At 38.1% G+C, this 17,370-nt stretch overlaps 1 protein-coding gene across 3 annotated transcripts in view; it reads right to left on the bottom strand.

Moving 5' to 3' along the window:
• Positions 1-17,370, bottom strand: part of SLC4A4 (solute carrier family 4 member 4) — a 493,683-nt gene that overhangs the window by 180,408 nt on the left and 295,905 nt on the right. For all 3 annotated transcript variants that reach the window (XM_006142902.2, XM_014585732.2, XM_027769728.1), the window contains one exon: positions 9,259-9,335. In XM_006142902.2, the coding sequence (XP_006142964.2) occupies positions 9,259-9,335 (77 nt within the window). The remainder of the gene's footprint in view (positions 1-9,258; positions 9,336-17,370) is intronic.

The raw sequence follows: 17,370 nt of genomic DNA, 5'->3' as shown, positions 1-17,370 counted from the left end.
TCTCCCACTCTCCCGTGAGTGCACCCACCCGATAGCAAACAACAACAAAAGCACAGGCACTAGGATTAGAATGTAGCTTTACCATGTAGACACTATTTAACTTTAGGGAAATTACTTATTACTTTCACTGCCACATTTGCTAGTATGTAAACGTGAGCTGATAGTTTCAACCAAAAGCATTAGTGTAAGTGTCCAGTCTCTGTTAGCTGTTAATCATCCCTTCCTCAGAGGTAGACTCAGTACTATCAGGAAGAGCTCCTGAATGATCAATTGTACAGCTTATTGTGAAGTTCAAAGTCTACAATGGCTCCCGATGCAATGACTCAGTTCTTTCTACCCCTTCATCTATGTATGCAAAGAACCCAGAACAGGCAGGGTGTCAGCTTGGTATGATCAACCACTGACTTTCAGGTTATAGGAAAAACATTACTTCTCCCCTCTGAATGGTATAAGAAAAAGAATTGTGTCTTCTTTTCAGTTCAGTTCAGAGTCAGTGAAGCCAGACCAATAGCGGCAACACGTGGAGAAATGAAGAAGCTCTGGTGGCGATGGACAAGGTCATGAGATTCTGCTGCGGCAAACAAATCAACTAGCCACTGGATCAATCAGACGAGCAAGCTAGAAGCAGTGGGAAACCCTTCTCTTTCTAAAGAAAAACAAGAGAAACTTCCTCCTATGGTGTGACCTCTCATGTAGAGATTCCCTGTTGAGAGGGAAATAGGGGAGCAACAGAATCTGCAAATGTGCCCCTACATGCAGAGAGTGGTTTGCTGATCTTTTCATTAGCTATCCCAGATGACAACAGTCCTTCAAAGCTCCTAGTAAAGCACTTCCAGATAAGGTAGAAAACTTTTTCTTTAACTAATTATATAGTCAGGACCAAAGTTCACTTAAAACTCCCTTGGGAGGTAGGAGAGAGAAGGAGAGGCAGAGCCAAACTGCAAATGTGTTGAATAAGGCTTCAAAGAGAACACTGTCCGACTCTTCTTACAATTTTTCTTTTTGTCCCATAGGTAGACCACCAAGAAGGATATATATATATATATATGTTTTTGGAGCGGTTTTTTGCTATAGGGCGCTTGCGCTCACCAGACAGAGAGACAGAGAGACAGAAAGCAAGAAATCACCCCCCAGAGGGGATGGCCACGCCGCAATCCCTTCTCCTCCGTTCTCCTCCCTTCTCCTCTCAGGATCTTGGGCACACACGCACACGTGCCCAGCGTGAGTTTTAAGCCACCAGGTCCAGGACGTGAACCACGGTCGACTACGTGGGAGTCCAGCGTCATAGCCATTATGCTAACTGCTGGTCCTCCAAGAAGGATTCTTGAGAAGAAGCCATTTGTTTATTGTTGAGGAAACTCCCAGAGCCTGAAGAAGTCTCTCAGAGCTGGACACAGCAAAATCTTCAGCAGAAGCAGTAAGAAACATACAGGTGGCCACATCTACTGTACTTTTCACCTTCTTCCCTTCAGAGTGTGGGGGTTAGTTGCTGTACATTCAATGAGACCAGGAAATAAACCTAGTTTTAGCCTCTATAATTTTTTGAAAGAATTGTTTAATTTTATTTATCATTATTATTATTTAATTTCCTACAGGGCATACACTCACCAAAGAGAGAGAGAGAGAAAGTGAGAAAGCAAGCCACCAGCTCCAGAACTTGAACCGCAGTCGGCCATGTGGGAGTCCAGCACCTTAACTACCATGCCACCTGCTGGCCCTTAGTCACTATAATTTAAAGCTTCTCAAGAAAGCCTCCAACATGAGTTGGGAGGCAGATATTAGTTTCTGAGATCTTTTCACTTTCACTGAGTTGCTAGGCTTTCGGTGCAATGAACCATAAAGGAGAAATTCAAATCTGACTGGCAAACTGAGTCTTTGCAGAGGAGGATCTATTAAAGTGTTTAAAAGATCTAGGACACAATTGATAAGATCTTTTGGGAAAGAAATTGGATTGGCAATGCCCAGTGATCCAGTGATTTTAATGACAAAAATTTGTCCTCCAGAAATACTCATGAAAGAATGCAGAAATTTTATAAGGATGGCTTCTCAAAGGCTTATTTGTAATTTCAAAGAATTGAAAATTAGTGTTAATAGAAGATCTTACAAGTAAGTATGATATATGTGTACTATATGACCTTAAGAAGAAAAAGGTATATGTCCATGGTACTGTTAATTTTAAAAAATCAAGTTGCAGAATAGTATGACTCCATTTCTATTTATATTTGCAAGTATGTAAATATTTATGCATCAATAAAGTCCAGAAGATTCTAGATCAAACTCTGATAGAGATTTATTTCGAAGGGCTAGAATCTACGAATTTTTATTTTCTATTTTATTAATTTTTGCTCCCTTTAAATTTTACAATGATTTCATACACTTTGAATCCGAAAGCTCTTAGTTTAAAAAAGAATTACATGTAACCATGTCCTTAGGTGTCCATGTGAAGGTATTGCTCTTTTCTGGTTCTGTAAAAATTTGCATCTTCAACAAATGTATTTTATGAGGTCTGGTCAGATATTGGTAACCTGTAGTATAAGAGTGCACCAACAACAAAGATAATTGTTGATTGCATACTTTTTGTCTATGACATATATATATATATATACACATATATATGTAACCATGTCCTTAGGTGTCCATGTGAAGGTATTGCTCTTTTCTGGTTCTGTAAAAATTTGCATCTTCAACAAATGTATTTTATGAGGTCTGGTCAGATATTGGTAACCTGTAGTATAAGAGTGCACCAACAACAAAGATAATTGTTGATTGCATACTTTTTGTCTATGACATATATATATATATATACACATATATATATGTATATATAAAATAGTTTGTTTAATTTTATTTATTCCTATTCTTCTTCAGTTTGCCAGAGAGAAAGGGTTGGGGAAGAGAGTGAGAAAGCAAGCTGCCAGTCCAGGACCCGGACCATGGTCAATCATGTGAGAATCCAGTGCCTTAACCACCATATCACCTGCTGGCCTTTATGTCATATATTCTAAGTTTATTTGGCTGAGCTGTGAAAAAGAAAAGAAGGCGCTCTTGCACCATTCCATCACGGTGAACAAGAAATCGTTATTAATGGTAAGGGAGGCATCACATGAGCTCCAAATTGAAATATACCTTCAAGACCATGAAAAAGGCAACTTAGTAGACCTGGGTCAGCTTGCTCCTATAACCTGGAGGTATAAGAAAATGCTTAGGATTGTTCAGTCAATGGATATTTCCTTCCAGACTTCATTCTAAGGCAGTCACGACTTAGCAATTTCAAACTTATATGTGGTTTAACAGTTTCTTCATCTTACTCTCTGACATAATATTTCAATTCAGGTCTCTTTCTGCAAAAGACCAAGACTTCCAAAACAGAAGCCAAGCAAGCAGCCCAATCTTGGTGATGCACGAAGGAGAGAACCACTGCACGGTGGCCGAGGAACACAGGTGACCGGACGAGGCAGGCCAGGTGCAGCAGCACATGCCTACGGTCCTGGCTGGCTGGGAGCTGGGGCATGTGATGACCTGGCAAAATCCTGTCCAAAATATCTCCCTCTGTCTCATTAAAGAAAAAGAAATAGGAGGCAAAGGACCCAAGTGTATTTAAAGATAATAGGCAATAAGAGATGGTGCTAAAATGATTATAATACCCTTCAGAAATCAGCCATGGGCCAAATTCCACCAGGAGACCTATGGAATAAATTTCCAATAAGCTGTTACAGTTAAAAAATGAGTATCACAGAAGTGGTAAGTAGGTATGCAGTTAGTTGAGCCTTAAGTTGTCCCTAAGAGTATTTCTCATCTACTGTATCTACCGCAACCTAGAGATTACAATTTCCTTCAAGGTTATTCATGAAACTGGGAGACTTTAGTACATTATTAGTACACTTAAAAAAAAAAAGTCAACCATTTTAGCTCTTGAACCAGTAAGCATGGTACTTCTATAAGACTTAAAATTAAGAGGTGAAATGATGAGAAAAACTTTCTCATCCTCACAGCTGATTCCACATTCACATGACAACTGACACTAAAGCCATATACTGAGCCCCCATCTCATGGGCATGTACATTTTTAAAAGAACAGAAAAAGGATAAAGGGAGATAGCAAAATAAATTACTCGAAGGTAATTGGGGAAGATAACTGGATAATGTTTAAAAAAAAAAAAAAGTACTCCATAGCAACGAAAGAAAAGAGATTATTTATGGAGATTTACAGCTAAATGAGTTCCAGATGTATTTTGTTCAATCTCGTTCTCCACAGGTGTTTTTCTGCTTAATAAATATAACATCCAAGTTGGAATATTGTTAAGCATTGACTCACCTCAGTTTTGGCTATGCTCTTCTGCTATTAACTATTTTGAGCAGCTATTTCTCAATAAGGCAGCCGCCACTGAAATCCTAAGTACACAGGTTTGGCAGAGCCAGAAAGAAAGAGCGCAGTCCACAGATTTCTTTCTTATGATTTCCAACACAGAATCTCATAAAAAATAGGCCCTCAGATTTTGTCACGATGATGTGGTTGTCATAAAGAGCGATTCTGTTCCTCTCCATAACTCTGAACACTAAGAGCATTTCTTGGGCTACTGGGGATTTATATAGCTCCAGGGGGTTCGGAGCACCATCACAACTGTTCAGATTGTATCTAGGCAAAATAATCAGTCAATCAGAAACATCAGTCTAGATCTGATGGAAGTTTTTCAGGCCAACTTGGACAAACATGTAGACAAGTGTGACTTTACTGCCAAGACCACTTCCAGGACATCGGCTAATTAATTATAAAAGCTTTTTCGAAACAAATTTGAGCCTGGCAACCTTTTTTTCCTACTCAAAAGAAGAAAAAAGGTTTAGAAAAATAAAATCAGCTTCATCTTATTTGCAAGTTCATTTTCCTTCAGCCCTGTCCTACTGCATTATTAGTAAATCTAAAAAGCAAAACAACCCTTTTAAAGTACTGTACAAGTAAACATGCGCTTCTACAAGACTTAAATTTAAGAGACGAAATGATGAGAAATACTTTCTTTTCCTCACAGCTGATTACACACTCACATGACAACTGAAACTAAAAAAAAAAAAAAAAACACATGATTTGGGAACCTTTGTATTTTAAATTACGAAAATAGTAGGTGTATCTAGAAATATTAGTTTGAATTCCTACTGGATCTTTGGTTACAGAAGAGATCATAGATTAGTTACAAAGCTTTCCTTCGAACTCTTTGAAAGGAAACAGAGAACAGAGGTTCTATGTGCTCTTTGAGGGAGAAGGAACTCACTGAATTAATCATGACTACTGTAATAGATACAATTTAGGTAGATAGTCACTCTTATAATAAAATATTTATCAACCTTCAGGTACTGGCTATGAAAACAAAAGGAAAAAAAATTCCTGAATTAAATCTTCCTGATTCCACCATAACATAAACCTTGATGAATTATGAGATGCTCGTGATAGACACTGCAGATTCTGGTTTTAAAGACCTCAGTCACTCCGATTTTATAGAAAATCAACACCCCTAAATGATAATGTTCCAACATATTTCTTCTATTACTGGAATCAAAATCTTATGTAATACGCATCTTAAGGCATCAAAATTCTGCATATGACGCAATATGAATAGACCCAGGAAAAGAAGACATTCTTCTCTGCCAGTATTTACAGCTTATCATCAAATTCCTGGCAAGAGGAGAGCTGTCCTAATAAAATAATTTTTTTTAAGAAAAGGTTTCCTTGGTGAGAGGAAGAGCATCAAAGGGAAAAAGAAAGAAAGAAAACATTTATGGGGCACAGAAATGGAAAATTATCTGTTGATGATAATGTGTATGATAATACCATTACCTGGACTAATATACATTGTATTCATACTGGGAAAATTCATTGTCCATGCTGTAATATACAGTGATTGAATTTATAAAACATAATAAAATTTATATTAAAAAAAAAACTATCAGAGGGACCAGCAGGTGGCATGGTGGTTAAGGCATTGGACATTCCCACATGGCCAACCACAGTTCAAGTCCCAGACCTGGTGGCTTGCTTTCTCACTTTCCCTCTCTCTCTCTGTATGGCTCTCTCTTATCAAGTTAAAACAAAAAAAAAAAAATGAATGAATGAATAAAATTAAAATAAATCTTTAAAAAAAATCTATCAGATATTCTTGACTTGAATTGGTGCCTTTATCCAGTTTCAAGACCCCTGGAAAATCTCATAAATAATGACATTGCGGGACCAGCAGTTGGCATAATGGCTACATCACTGGACTCCCATGAAGTCTACCGCAGCTCACGTCCCAGACACGGTGGCTTAAACTCATGCTGAGCGTGCATGTGTGTGTGCCCAAGATCCTGAGAGGAGAATGGAGGAGAAGGGATTGCGGCGTGGCCATTCCCCCTGGAGGGGTGATTTCTCGCTTTCTATCTCTCTGTCTCTCTCTGTCTGGCGAGCGCACGCGCCCTATAGAAAAAACCTGTCAACAAAAAAAGACATTGCTCAGTAAATATTGAATGTATTTAAAACAGGCAAAATAATATTGATAAAAATTTTAGTGGCCCAAGTTCTCCCTTTTTCACTACAGGTATGTACCTATGCAATATTCAAATAATTTTCTTCCTGATCATTTCAAAAGGTAAGAACACACAAGGAAGGAAAACAATCCACAGTGGCTGGGCCAGTGGGTGATATGGAGGTTAAGGCAATGGGTTCCCGCATGGCCAATTCTGCAGTTTGAGTTCCCAACATGGTAGCTTGAAAATTATGCCTGGAATGTGTGCATGGGTGCCCAAAATCCCGAGAGGAGACTGGAGAAGGGATTGCAGCATGGCCACCCCACCTGGAGCGGGGTGATTTCTCACTTTCCCTCGCTCTGTGTGTCTCTCTTTGGTGAACACAAACATTCTATAGCAAAAAACTAAAACTAAAGAAAAAAGGGCATATTAGCATTTGAAGGAGGAGTGGTTCCAGGAGTCATGAATCAATTTCCATGTAAAGGAGAAGAAAAGTATTTAATCCTAAACACAACAGAGAAGCCCTCTATTTATTTATTTATTTATTTATTTATTGGAGAGATTTTTGCCATAGGGTGTGTGCGCTCACCAGAAAGACAGAGAGACAGAGAGACAGAAAGTAAGAAATCACCCCCCCCCCGGGGGGGATGGCCACACCGCAATCCCTTCTCCTCCTTTTTCCTCTCGGGATCTTGGGCACACATGTACATGTGCCCAGCATGAGTTTAAGCCACCGGGTCCAGGACTCGAACCACAGTTGACTACATGGGAGTTCAGTGACATAGCCATTACACTAACTGCTGGTCCCCCAGAACCCCTCTTTTGAGGAGCAAAAATAAATAGTCGAAAAAAAGAAGAAGAACACAAGATTTCAGATGATCTCAAGAGTCATATAGGGAATCTGAACTTAATAGGAAGCCATTATAAGGTTTTAATCCAGAATAGAAAAATGAGGGCAACAATATGAAAAGAATATAGAACTAAGAGAAATGGGGACGAGGGACTAGTTCCAAAGGCTTTTCTAGCAATTCAGAGTTGAGATGATAAAGGCCCTGTTAGGTGTTGGTGAGAACCAGGAAGAAAGAATCCAAGGGCCATTTCACATGAAAAAATGTAATTTCACCTTTCCTGTACTTTTTAGAAGCTACCAATGACTACAAACCTCTGTCACTACTAAAAGTACTGTCAATTAAAGAGGAATACAATATGGTGTTAAATAAAATAGCAAAATGGAATTTCAAATCCACCTACTTAAGAAAGAAAAAGAGAGAGTAAGCTCACGTACATGATATCTAAGTAACCTGCCAGGCTGAATCCAACTAGAACCATACTCTTCTGACATATCGACAGATAACAAAGTAAGCCATCAGAGCAAGGATCTGATACTTGATTTTGTTGGGGTTCAGAAAATAATTCCCCAAAGACTGGAGTTTGATGTGCTGAATTAGAGAAACAGACTCAGAACCAACGTCTCTGATTTCTCTCCTACTCCCTGTCATCTCCGGTCCTCCTTTTTTCCCCAAAGTCCGGGGAGAACTTTACACTGACATTCGTTATCAGCCTGTAGACTGAACCCACTAAAGAAGAAAGCAATTACCTCCGGTCCTTTCCCTAAGGTCTCCTTAACTAAGCTTGCGTCACAAGAGGGAAGATTGAGAAATGCAAGGTTTTGTCATCTCCCGGCCCATCCAGCTCCCAAAGGAGAATCATTTACTCACCACTAAGTGCTGAATGCTCTTTCCCCATAAAGATGATTTACTCTAAAGTTACCTGTACTTCCATGTGTCCTCTCCCCTGTGAAGAAATATTTAAGCCACAACTATATGGCCCCTTTCTGAGTTCACATTCTCTATGGCTGCCATATATAAAGGTATATCTTAAACACAAATCTGTATGCCTTTTCTAATCGGCTTATTGTCAATGATTCTCAGAAGCCTCAGAGGGGGAGGCCCTACAATTTTCTAAGGTGAACTACATATTATTGCTTCCATTTAACAGATGAGAAAACTGGTGTCCATCATCACCTCACTAGACGATTTTTGGAACAAGTATCAAGACTAACTTTTTTTGCTTCATGTTCCTTGCTTTTGCCAGCATATACCATTTTCTTGACAGCCCCAGGGAACAGGCTCAGATTTTTTATTTTTGGAAACTTTAAGTGTTTTTATTTAGGAGGCATCCATTTATAAATACCAATACTCTATATTCTTGAAATATAATCTCCCTCCATAGACACTCACTAAATCTTTGAAAACCATATTTTTTTTCCAGAAGAAAGAAAACAAATTCAAAACCTGATTGGTCTTCATTTCCAGTAGATTGCCTGCTATATGTTTTAATAGACGTCGATACAGCTAATGAAACAACCTAGCTACTGTGGCCTATGTCTGAGGTAGCCCTCAGGAGCTAATGGTGGCCAACATTTCTTAGCCCTTTATAGTTGACCAAAACACTTTTCATTAAGTGATCTCATTTAGTCCCTACAACAAACCTGAAGCAGAGATGATTATTACAATATTTTAAAGCTGTGACAAGACCTAAATTATCCAAGTGAATGCATTTTTAAGGCCAAGAGTGAAGACTTAAATCCTTTTCTTCTGATTCTAACTCTAGTCAGCTAGACTTGCCCTTCTCTCAGAGGAAGTGCGAACTCCCACCAGTGCACAATGGTCCACTTTAAGAGAGACACCATGATCCCCAATGTTTCTCTGGCATGTTTTAGACATGTTTGTCAAACATTTCAAAGAGGTAAGAATTTTTTGCTTACCTGGTCCTTCTCTGGCTTATCAGAAATGTCATTCAGGCTGGAGGAAGTTAGATTCCTATGGGTCATGGCTGGGCTACCTGAAAAAGCATAAATGAACTCTAAATAAATATGTCTTTTCAAAAACACGAAGACCATTGGTTATACACTTCATAAACACCAGTAGATGATGATGAGAATGGCAGTGATGCTTTACAACCACATTAGGAACCCCCCTGAATCGTCTTCCAGAGTCCAAGTTTGAGTACACCCATGGCTTACTGAAAGGACATAAAATCCCAAGTGCTTTAAGTCTTATTGCCTAGTTTCTATTTCAAGATAAGTCAAATTTTGAAAGAAGCTTCTAAAACCATAAGCATAAGAATAAATGTACTCCTGGTCTAGTTCGTCTTTTGTCATTGCTCTTTATGCACATGCTCATCTACCTGATTTCCCTGCCTTTTCCTGTCACCTGTAGTGACCAGCTCTTTCTCAGTCTTTAGTAGAGCTGGTCCTAGATGCAAGCCCAGACCTCCCCTCCCTCAGGTCTAGAGCGACTCAAAAAGCCACCTGTGTTCCCCTCTCAGGCCAATACTATGATCAAGAATATCTCTCTTGAGGCCAGCAAGTGGTGTGATGATTGAGGTGCTGGACTCCCATGTGGCCAACAGCAGTTTCAGTCCTGGACCTAGTGGCTTGTTTTCTCTCTCTCTCTCTCTCTCTCTCTCTCTCTGGTGAGTGCACATGCCCTATGGCAAACTGAAAGATAATAATGATAATAAATAAAATAAAATAATAAAATGAAAAGAATAACTCTCTTTAGAGGGCATCTGATCCAAAATCCCCAAGCTTTGCCTCAAAGTACTATTATAGCAGGTCCTCTTGTCTATTAATATATTCCCATTTGCAGGACTCAAATAACATATTCCTTGCCCTCTCACCATGCCAAATGTCTTCTTGAAGTCAAGGGAATGGATTTTGTTACACAAATACACTGGATAATTGGAAAAGTCAGGACACACTTTTGCATAGAAAAACATAGAAAAATACATCATGACTTTTCTGATATCCCAATACATAGGACCCAATCTCCCTGGAAATACAGCAACTGTATGTAAAATTAAGTAAAATTCACTGGTGATCCAGCTGATGATTTCAGACACTATTCTACACACATAGCCAGGAGGGACATCTAGAAGAGCCATTGGCCATTTTCAAGTAGACCATGTTAATCAACAGAATACTCGTTTTCGTTCTGTAGTTGAACCTATTTCTAAGCTTACTAAGCAAAAGAGTAACTTTTCAAAGTCAGGATGTTTGACCCAACCCCACAGGGTGCTGAGTAATGCATTCATCACTAATCCTCAATGATCTGACTCAGGTTGGTCTTCACATCAAAAGGACAAGGGTTGAAAAGAAGCACCAAAGTTTGAATACAGCTTCACCTTTGCTTTCAAGTAATTCTTCAGATTACGGACTTTAATCCCTTCAGGTAGAAACGTCAACACATAATTTTACAAAAGACTAAAATTAACTCCCAATAAGTTAATGTCTATATAACAATAACTCTTTAAATAATATAATTGCTTTTAACTACTAAATCAGAAAAATCACAATTTTCTTGACTTGCAATACAGGGTATTTTCCACTCTGCTGCATTTCATTGAGTAAGCATGGCCTAGATCTCTTAAATCCTTTACCTGGTAGGGAGTTTTATTCTAGGAAAATATGAGTACAGGGCATTATTCAAAGGCAAGTAACAATCTGAAAAAGTGCTTTATGAGCAAAATTAAAAGAACCTTTTTGAAGGCCACATTTTCTTCTTTGAGCCACATACTGTATTTCTAGTGTCCACTTAACACAAAAGACACTAGGTACAAATATGAATGTCCAAAATAATGCTGAGATCCAAAAAAAAAAAATAGAAAATGACAAGTAGGCATAATTTTGCCCTTCACATTTAAAAACATAACCAACTACTGGACTAAATAAGTGAAGGAAACGGAATTATATATTTCTTTGGCAATGACTACTTAGCAATCCTAATCATGCATTAAAAGCAGTTTATGTAAATAAATAGGTATCACTGATTTCTAATTATCAAATCAATTGTATGCAAGTGACAGTCTTGAAATAGCTTGAAAGCAGTTTTACACTAAGTAATTGAAGTTTCTGGGCAAAAGCCTAAACTTACTGTTTTGCTTTGAAAACTCGTACATTTGTGCTACCTGCTGCAAAAAGTGAAATAAGCAGAATCAAATGAATGAGGTTTTCATTATCATGGTAATCTTGATTGATGTGAACATTTTTCCAACAAACTTCATATACCTTCTCATCATTTCTCTAATCTCCAAATGACAGTTACAGTATGGTTATATGGTTACACTTTATGGGGAGAAGAGACAGGCTCATTCTCAAGGAAGATGCAGGACCCAGATGGGGAAGAAAAGGCTGACATAAGGAACAACCAAATCTAGTGCTCCTCCTAACTTTACCTGATCCCCATTAATAAAAGTAATTAAGGTTAACAGCTTCACTCATCTTTAGCTTTTCAACACACTATACAAGTTAGGATGTCAATGCTACTGGGTAACTAAGAAAGATACTGAAGTTCTTCAATCTTTTCCCATCTCCTTCCCTAGAAATTTCCTCAATTCCATGCCCCAAGAACCTGAACCAGAGCCAATCCTTCCCAACACTCTAAAGTAGTGGACCCCCAGACCAGCAGCATCCACATCACCTGGAAAATTGTTAGAAATACAAATTCTTGGGCCAGCTGGTGGCATGGTGGTTAAGGCAGCTGGATCCCACATGGTCAACTTCATGTTTCAAGTCCCAGATCTGACAGCATGAAAAACATGCTGGAAATGTGTGTGTGCATGTCCAAAATCCCAAAAGGAGAACGGAGGAGAAGAGACTGAAGTGTAGCCATCCTCCCTAGGAGGGGGTGTTTTCTCCAAACCATTTATCTGGTGTATTATATCTCAAGCAAATCGGTAAACCAGCATCTCATCTACATAAACCCACGGAAAGAACCACACTTGGCTTTTCCTCAGCATCTTCACCTATACAACCAAATAAATACATCATTTTGTTTTGAACACTCACTATTTAATCAGAAACATCACCCAAATAAAAGGAGACAAGAAGAGCCAAAAGAGATTACAGACGAGATTATACATGGGAATCAGAAATCTGAGTGTTGCATTTAAAGGAAACCTGTTATACAACAAGCCCTTAACCACAGTCTGCTGTTATTTTGCACCTGACATCCAATAAGACACTTTGTCAGAAGAAGTCAGTGCTTCTTGTTTAGAGTGTTGGCCTTTAATGTAAACTCATTATACTAAATGAGTGGGAGGGGTTCTACAGGAAAATAGCACCTTGGTTCAGAAAGGTGAAATACAGAGTACCCTAACATACGTTACATCTTAGACTAGTGGGCCTTTTCCATCTAAAATCCAGGGCATATAAAATGTCTCAGGATTGTTCTTGGTGCAAAGAATTTTTTTTTTTCTTTTAAGTTTGATTTTTAAAAAAGAAGAACCAGTCTTGAGTGCATAATCATAATTAATTTCCATATCACTGTTTTCTGGCTATAAGAAAAGGCAAGCTTTGGAGAATCACATTTTCAAGCAGTTTCACACAATCAAAAACAATTTCATTTTCAAAGTACCCACTTGGCAGGTACATACTGTTTCTATAAAAATTAATTACATTCTGTACTAAGTTTGAAAATCATTGTTATGCTTTAGCACACATGTAGCAATTCATAAAGTCCTCTGAAATTATGTCTATGAGATACAGTAAAAAAGAGGGGAAAGAATGTGAAACATAGGAAGAATATGATGTTTAAATGTGTATTTACTGATTAAAAATGTAAATACACTTATAATACAATGACACATAAGCCTCCCCTCACCTCCTACTTGGATAATGAACAACGAGGACACCTAGGGACCAGCTAAAACAAAGATCACATGGCCCCTCAATAAACTGGATTTTTTTATTCTTAATAACTCAATAACATTTTTAGCATAAGAAAGAACCATTATATGTATAAATAAATGTAAGATAAGTTACAAATAACAGATATTTAAGTGGGGGAGGCAGCTACTTTGTTTGCCATTGTGATCAATTGTAGCTCTAAGCCATAGCTGTTTGACAAAGAAAGGATGCTTACAGCAACAGCAATATAATAATAAAAAGATGCTAACACATGCCTCTGGATCTCCAATTCATTATTTCCATATTGGGTGGGGGTGAGTAATGGGGGTGGGCTAGGAGTTTTAATGAGATGCTTATTATTTTTTATGGAGAAGCTCTTGATAATCAGTTGCCATGTAAAACTAGGAAGCAGGTTTGAAAAATAAAAGCTTATCACCCCATATAAATAACCATTCTATGTAAGGTAACATATATGTAAGTGAATGTGGGTCTCCTCATCAGTAAATTTGGAAATATGGGGTCTGATCTATACAGTTGGGGACCACAGAACTAATAATAAATGTAGTTTCAGAACAATGTATGTTACTATGCCCCTTACCCTAGTGACTCAATAATATTCTTTCCTCCCACCAGAAAATGTCTCTATCTGAGAGTAAGATAAACTAATCTTTTTGAGTATTAGGAACTTTAACTTATATTACCTTACTTAATCTTCATATCAACACTGTGAGGTTACCACTTGATATATAAACAAGGAAACTTTGAAGAGGTAAAGTTCATAGTCACACAGCAAGGGGTAAAGGCATAATTAAAAACCGAATCTCTTGACACCAATCGACTACCTTTGAGAAGAAAACAGATCTCTCTATTATTTACATAAATGAACACATAAACTTCATTATGTTTAATGAAAAAAATGTAATGGATAATGAGAAAGGATATATTCTACTTCCTTGCTAATTATGTGCAGAACGGCATCACTAAGGATGTTCAAGGGAGTTCTGTTCTTGGTTTCCAACTTAGCTCTTCCCAAAGAAGAGCTTGCATTTCTTTCATTTTTCATTTTCATAAAGAAAAGGGACAAATATCGAACTCAGTAACTCCATTTGCTACTGTGATCAACTAGTAACCCCAAACCACAGCTCTGTTACAAAGAAAGAACACTAATACTAATCACAGTAAATTGGATTGTCAGAAAATTCATGACATATTTTTCTATGGACTTTTCCAACTACTCAGTAATTATATAAGAATGATACCACATGCTTCTGAGTGTCCTAAGTCATGCACATAGTCAAGAATTTGCAAAATTCCACGACATACATACAGTTAGTGCTACATTATTTCCAGATTAGTTTTCCACACTTTGACTTACTCTAACTACAGTTTTCTCCTATTTCAGTCACTAAAAACCAGAATGTAATGGGACAGGGAGAACAAATTACTTGGGATATTTATAATAAGTTTGATTGAGAAAGTCTAGAAGGAATGGCTAAAATATAAGCTTGGAATTTTTAGACCCAGTTCCTAGATTTCCATGGCAACAGATTACCAAGAGCTATGTCCCACCAAAAATAATAAGCAAGTCATTAAAACTCCTAACCCACTTCCATTCCCAATTCCCATCCCCCAAATGAAACACAGAAATATTTAAAGTGTGCATGTTAGACTAAGAAAAGTTGAAAACATCACCGATCAGAAAGAGCCCTTTGAAGGAATTTTGCAATTAATTAAAAATCAGTTTGCGTATAAAAATACTTGTTTCATTTTTCATTGTTTTCTTCTCTTTAGAAGATTTGTATTGCTTGTTTGTTTGTGGTTTAATATAATATAAACTCCCAGAGCCCAGAGCCAAGGCCCTTGGCTTTGTCTTGTTCACTACAGCCTCAGAGCTTGGCATTAGTGTCATTTAATAAATATTCATAATGAATAACAGCAACTGGGTGTCGTTTTACTGCCATAAACACTACTGTGCAAAGCCCATTTCCTATGGAGAGAGATGCTGAGCCCATACTCCAAGTGCCTTCAAACTTGAAAGCCCTTAAGTAAATAAGGCAGACGTTTGTAGCTGTCCCAGGACTAACAGAACCAAAAGACAGGCCAACAGGCCAAGAGCTTGTCAGTCAGCAGTGAGAAGAGATTAAAGAAGCACTAATGGAGAGAAAGATTAAGTCCCTGCACAGAAGAATCAGAAGGTAGGGTTGGAGGATAGATGAAGCAGGGTCTCAGGACCTCAGTTAAAGGAAAGGAGAGCCTCAAGTAGAAAAAGCCTGGGGAAAGAGAAGTAACTCCAAACGTATGATTAGCTCAGAAAGTGGGAAGATGACCTCAAAAGATCCAGTTAACTGTCAAAGTATGAGTAAAATCTGAAGTTGTGTCTACCGTATGGGACACAGATAATGGAGAGGATGCCCTTATATGGAGAGCTGGGCAGTGTGCAAAGTTCAAATCATAGCTGAACCCACACCTGTCTCCACGAGGCCTCGCATGCACTGTTCTCTTCTCTTTCAGGGGAAGAGATTCTAGATCATTCTCTCCCCCGTTGAAGCCTCTACAATGCACACCTCCCTTGGTAACCTATCTCACCTCAACTTCCTTGACCCAGTACTGTCTGTTTTTTTAGTTTTCTGACTACTCTGTGGGCTTTTCCCAAGATTCACTGTTAGGCCTAAGACATCTCAATGTCAAATACACAAAGTTTATATCATCTCATTCTTTTCAATTTCAAACACCAAACGCTAAATGCTTTGATTTGTGGTGACTCCCATTCTAAAAATATTGCACTGGATATTTAACTTTTGTCATGATCTAAAGCAGGTATCTTAATAAAAATAAGCATTTCATTATCTTTCTCATACACAAAAAAGATGTATGACCCAGTGACAGTAGTAAGTGCTGGTAGACACTACAACTTGGTTGTCTGAGGCTGTATAGGAGGCCCAGGTTCAATTCTTGGTCCTCCCTAAAAAGCCAGGCATGGGGGTACTGTCTATTTGAAAGGTTAAGGCAGAAAGATTGTAACAAAGCAAAATTCTGTCTAAAAACCTAATAAAATAAAATAAAATTTCTACCCACCTGAGGAAGCACTTAAACACAGACAATAACTGGAAAACTTATAGAGGAAAGTCCTTATAAAGTTCTTCAAGGAATATTTGATCCTTGTGATCATAGTATTTGTGATCCTGTAGTAGCTCTCCCTCCATCTCACAGGCACAGACACATACATGAGCACACCTGTCAGCCCAGACACGCCCTTGTGCATGCACACACACATACAATGTAAAACTATAAACAAAAAATTATTTCATCCAAAAAATCTAGGTGGAAGCATATAAAATAATCTGTACTTGTTTTATCTCACAAAAATTAAAAGCCTATGCTAGCTCACAGAAGTGAGAAAGACCTACCAAGAGCTGACTGTAACAGATGTAAAGATCTTGCTGCCTTCATTCCGCATAGTTCCTGACCCAATGTGATCTTCACTACATGCCCTGAAGCCATGATAAAAAGGAATTTCAATAGGTTCCAGCTGCAGAATCATGCCAAGGACACGTGCCAGAGTCTGATGTGATAAATCTGGCCAACTCTCTTAGCTCTATATGGAGACACCAGAGCCACGCTACAGTACATTCTCACTAGTTCAGATTAATAGGGGACTTCTCTGGATTGATGAAGTGTCTAAACAAAATTATTTTAAGAAGGTTACCAAATAAAGATGGTAAACAATACATGACTTAGTAAATGAGTTCCTCTCTTATCCTTTTGTTGACACTTTTCAAATAATAGATGAAAAAGTATATTTAAAAATATATAAAGCCACATCAGTGAAAGGCCGGTAGAAGACCAACACAGACAAGAGACTTTGAAAACTTTCTGGAAGGAAACAAGCCTGGACAGAGTAATAGAACCTGACACCATGCATGCCATGCAGAGACTGCAGTCCAAATAAAATACAAGCAGAGGAGCATGGGGTCAAAGATACTTAGGAATAAATCTAGCCAAAGAAGTTAAAGACCTCCACAAAGAAAACTATGAGAAACTAAAAAAAGAAATTGAAAATGACACACAAAAAAGTGGAAGGATATCCCATCTCCTGGAATAGAAGAATTAATATAATAAAAATAGCAATTCTACCCAAATTAATCTACATATGTAATGCAATGCCAATCAAAGTACCAGACACATTCT

Source organism: Tupaia chinensis, unplaced genomic scaffold, assembly GCF_000334495.1.
Source record: "Tupaia chinensis unplaced genomic scaffold, TupChi_1.0 Scaffold000086_1, whole genome shotgun sequence".
In the NCBI taxonomy this organism is placed as follows: Eukaryota; Metazoa; Chordata; class Mammalia; order Scandentia; family Tupaiidae; genus Tupaia; species Tupaia belangeri.
Note: the sequence above shows the minus strand (reverse complement) of the source record. Positions and strands in the feature narration are given on the sequence as shown.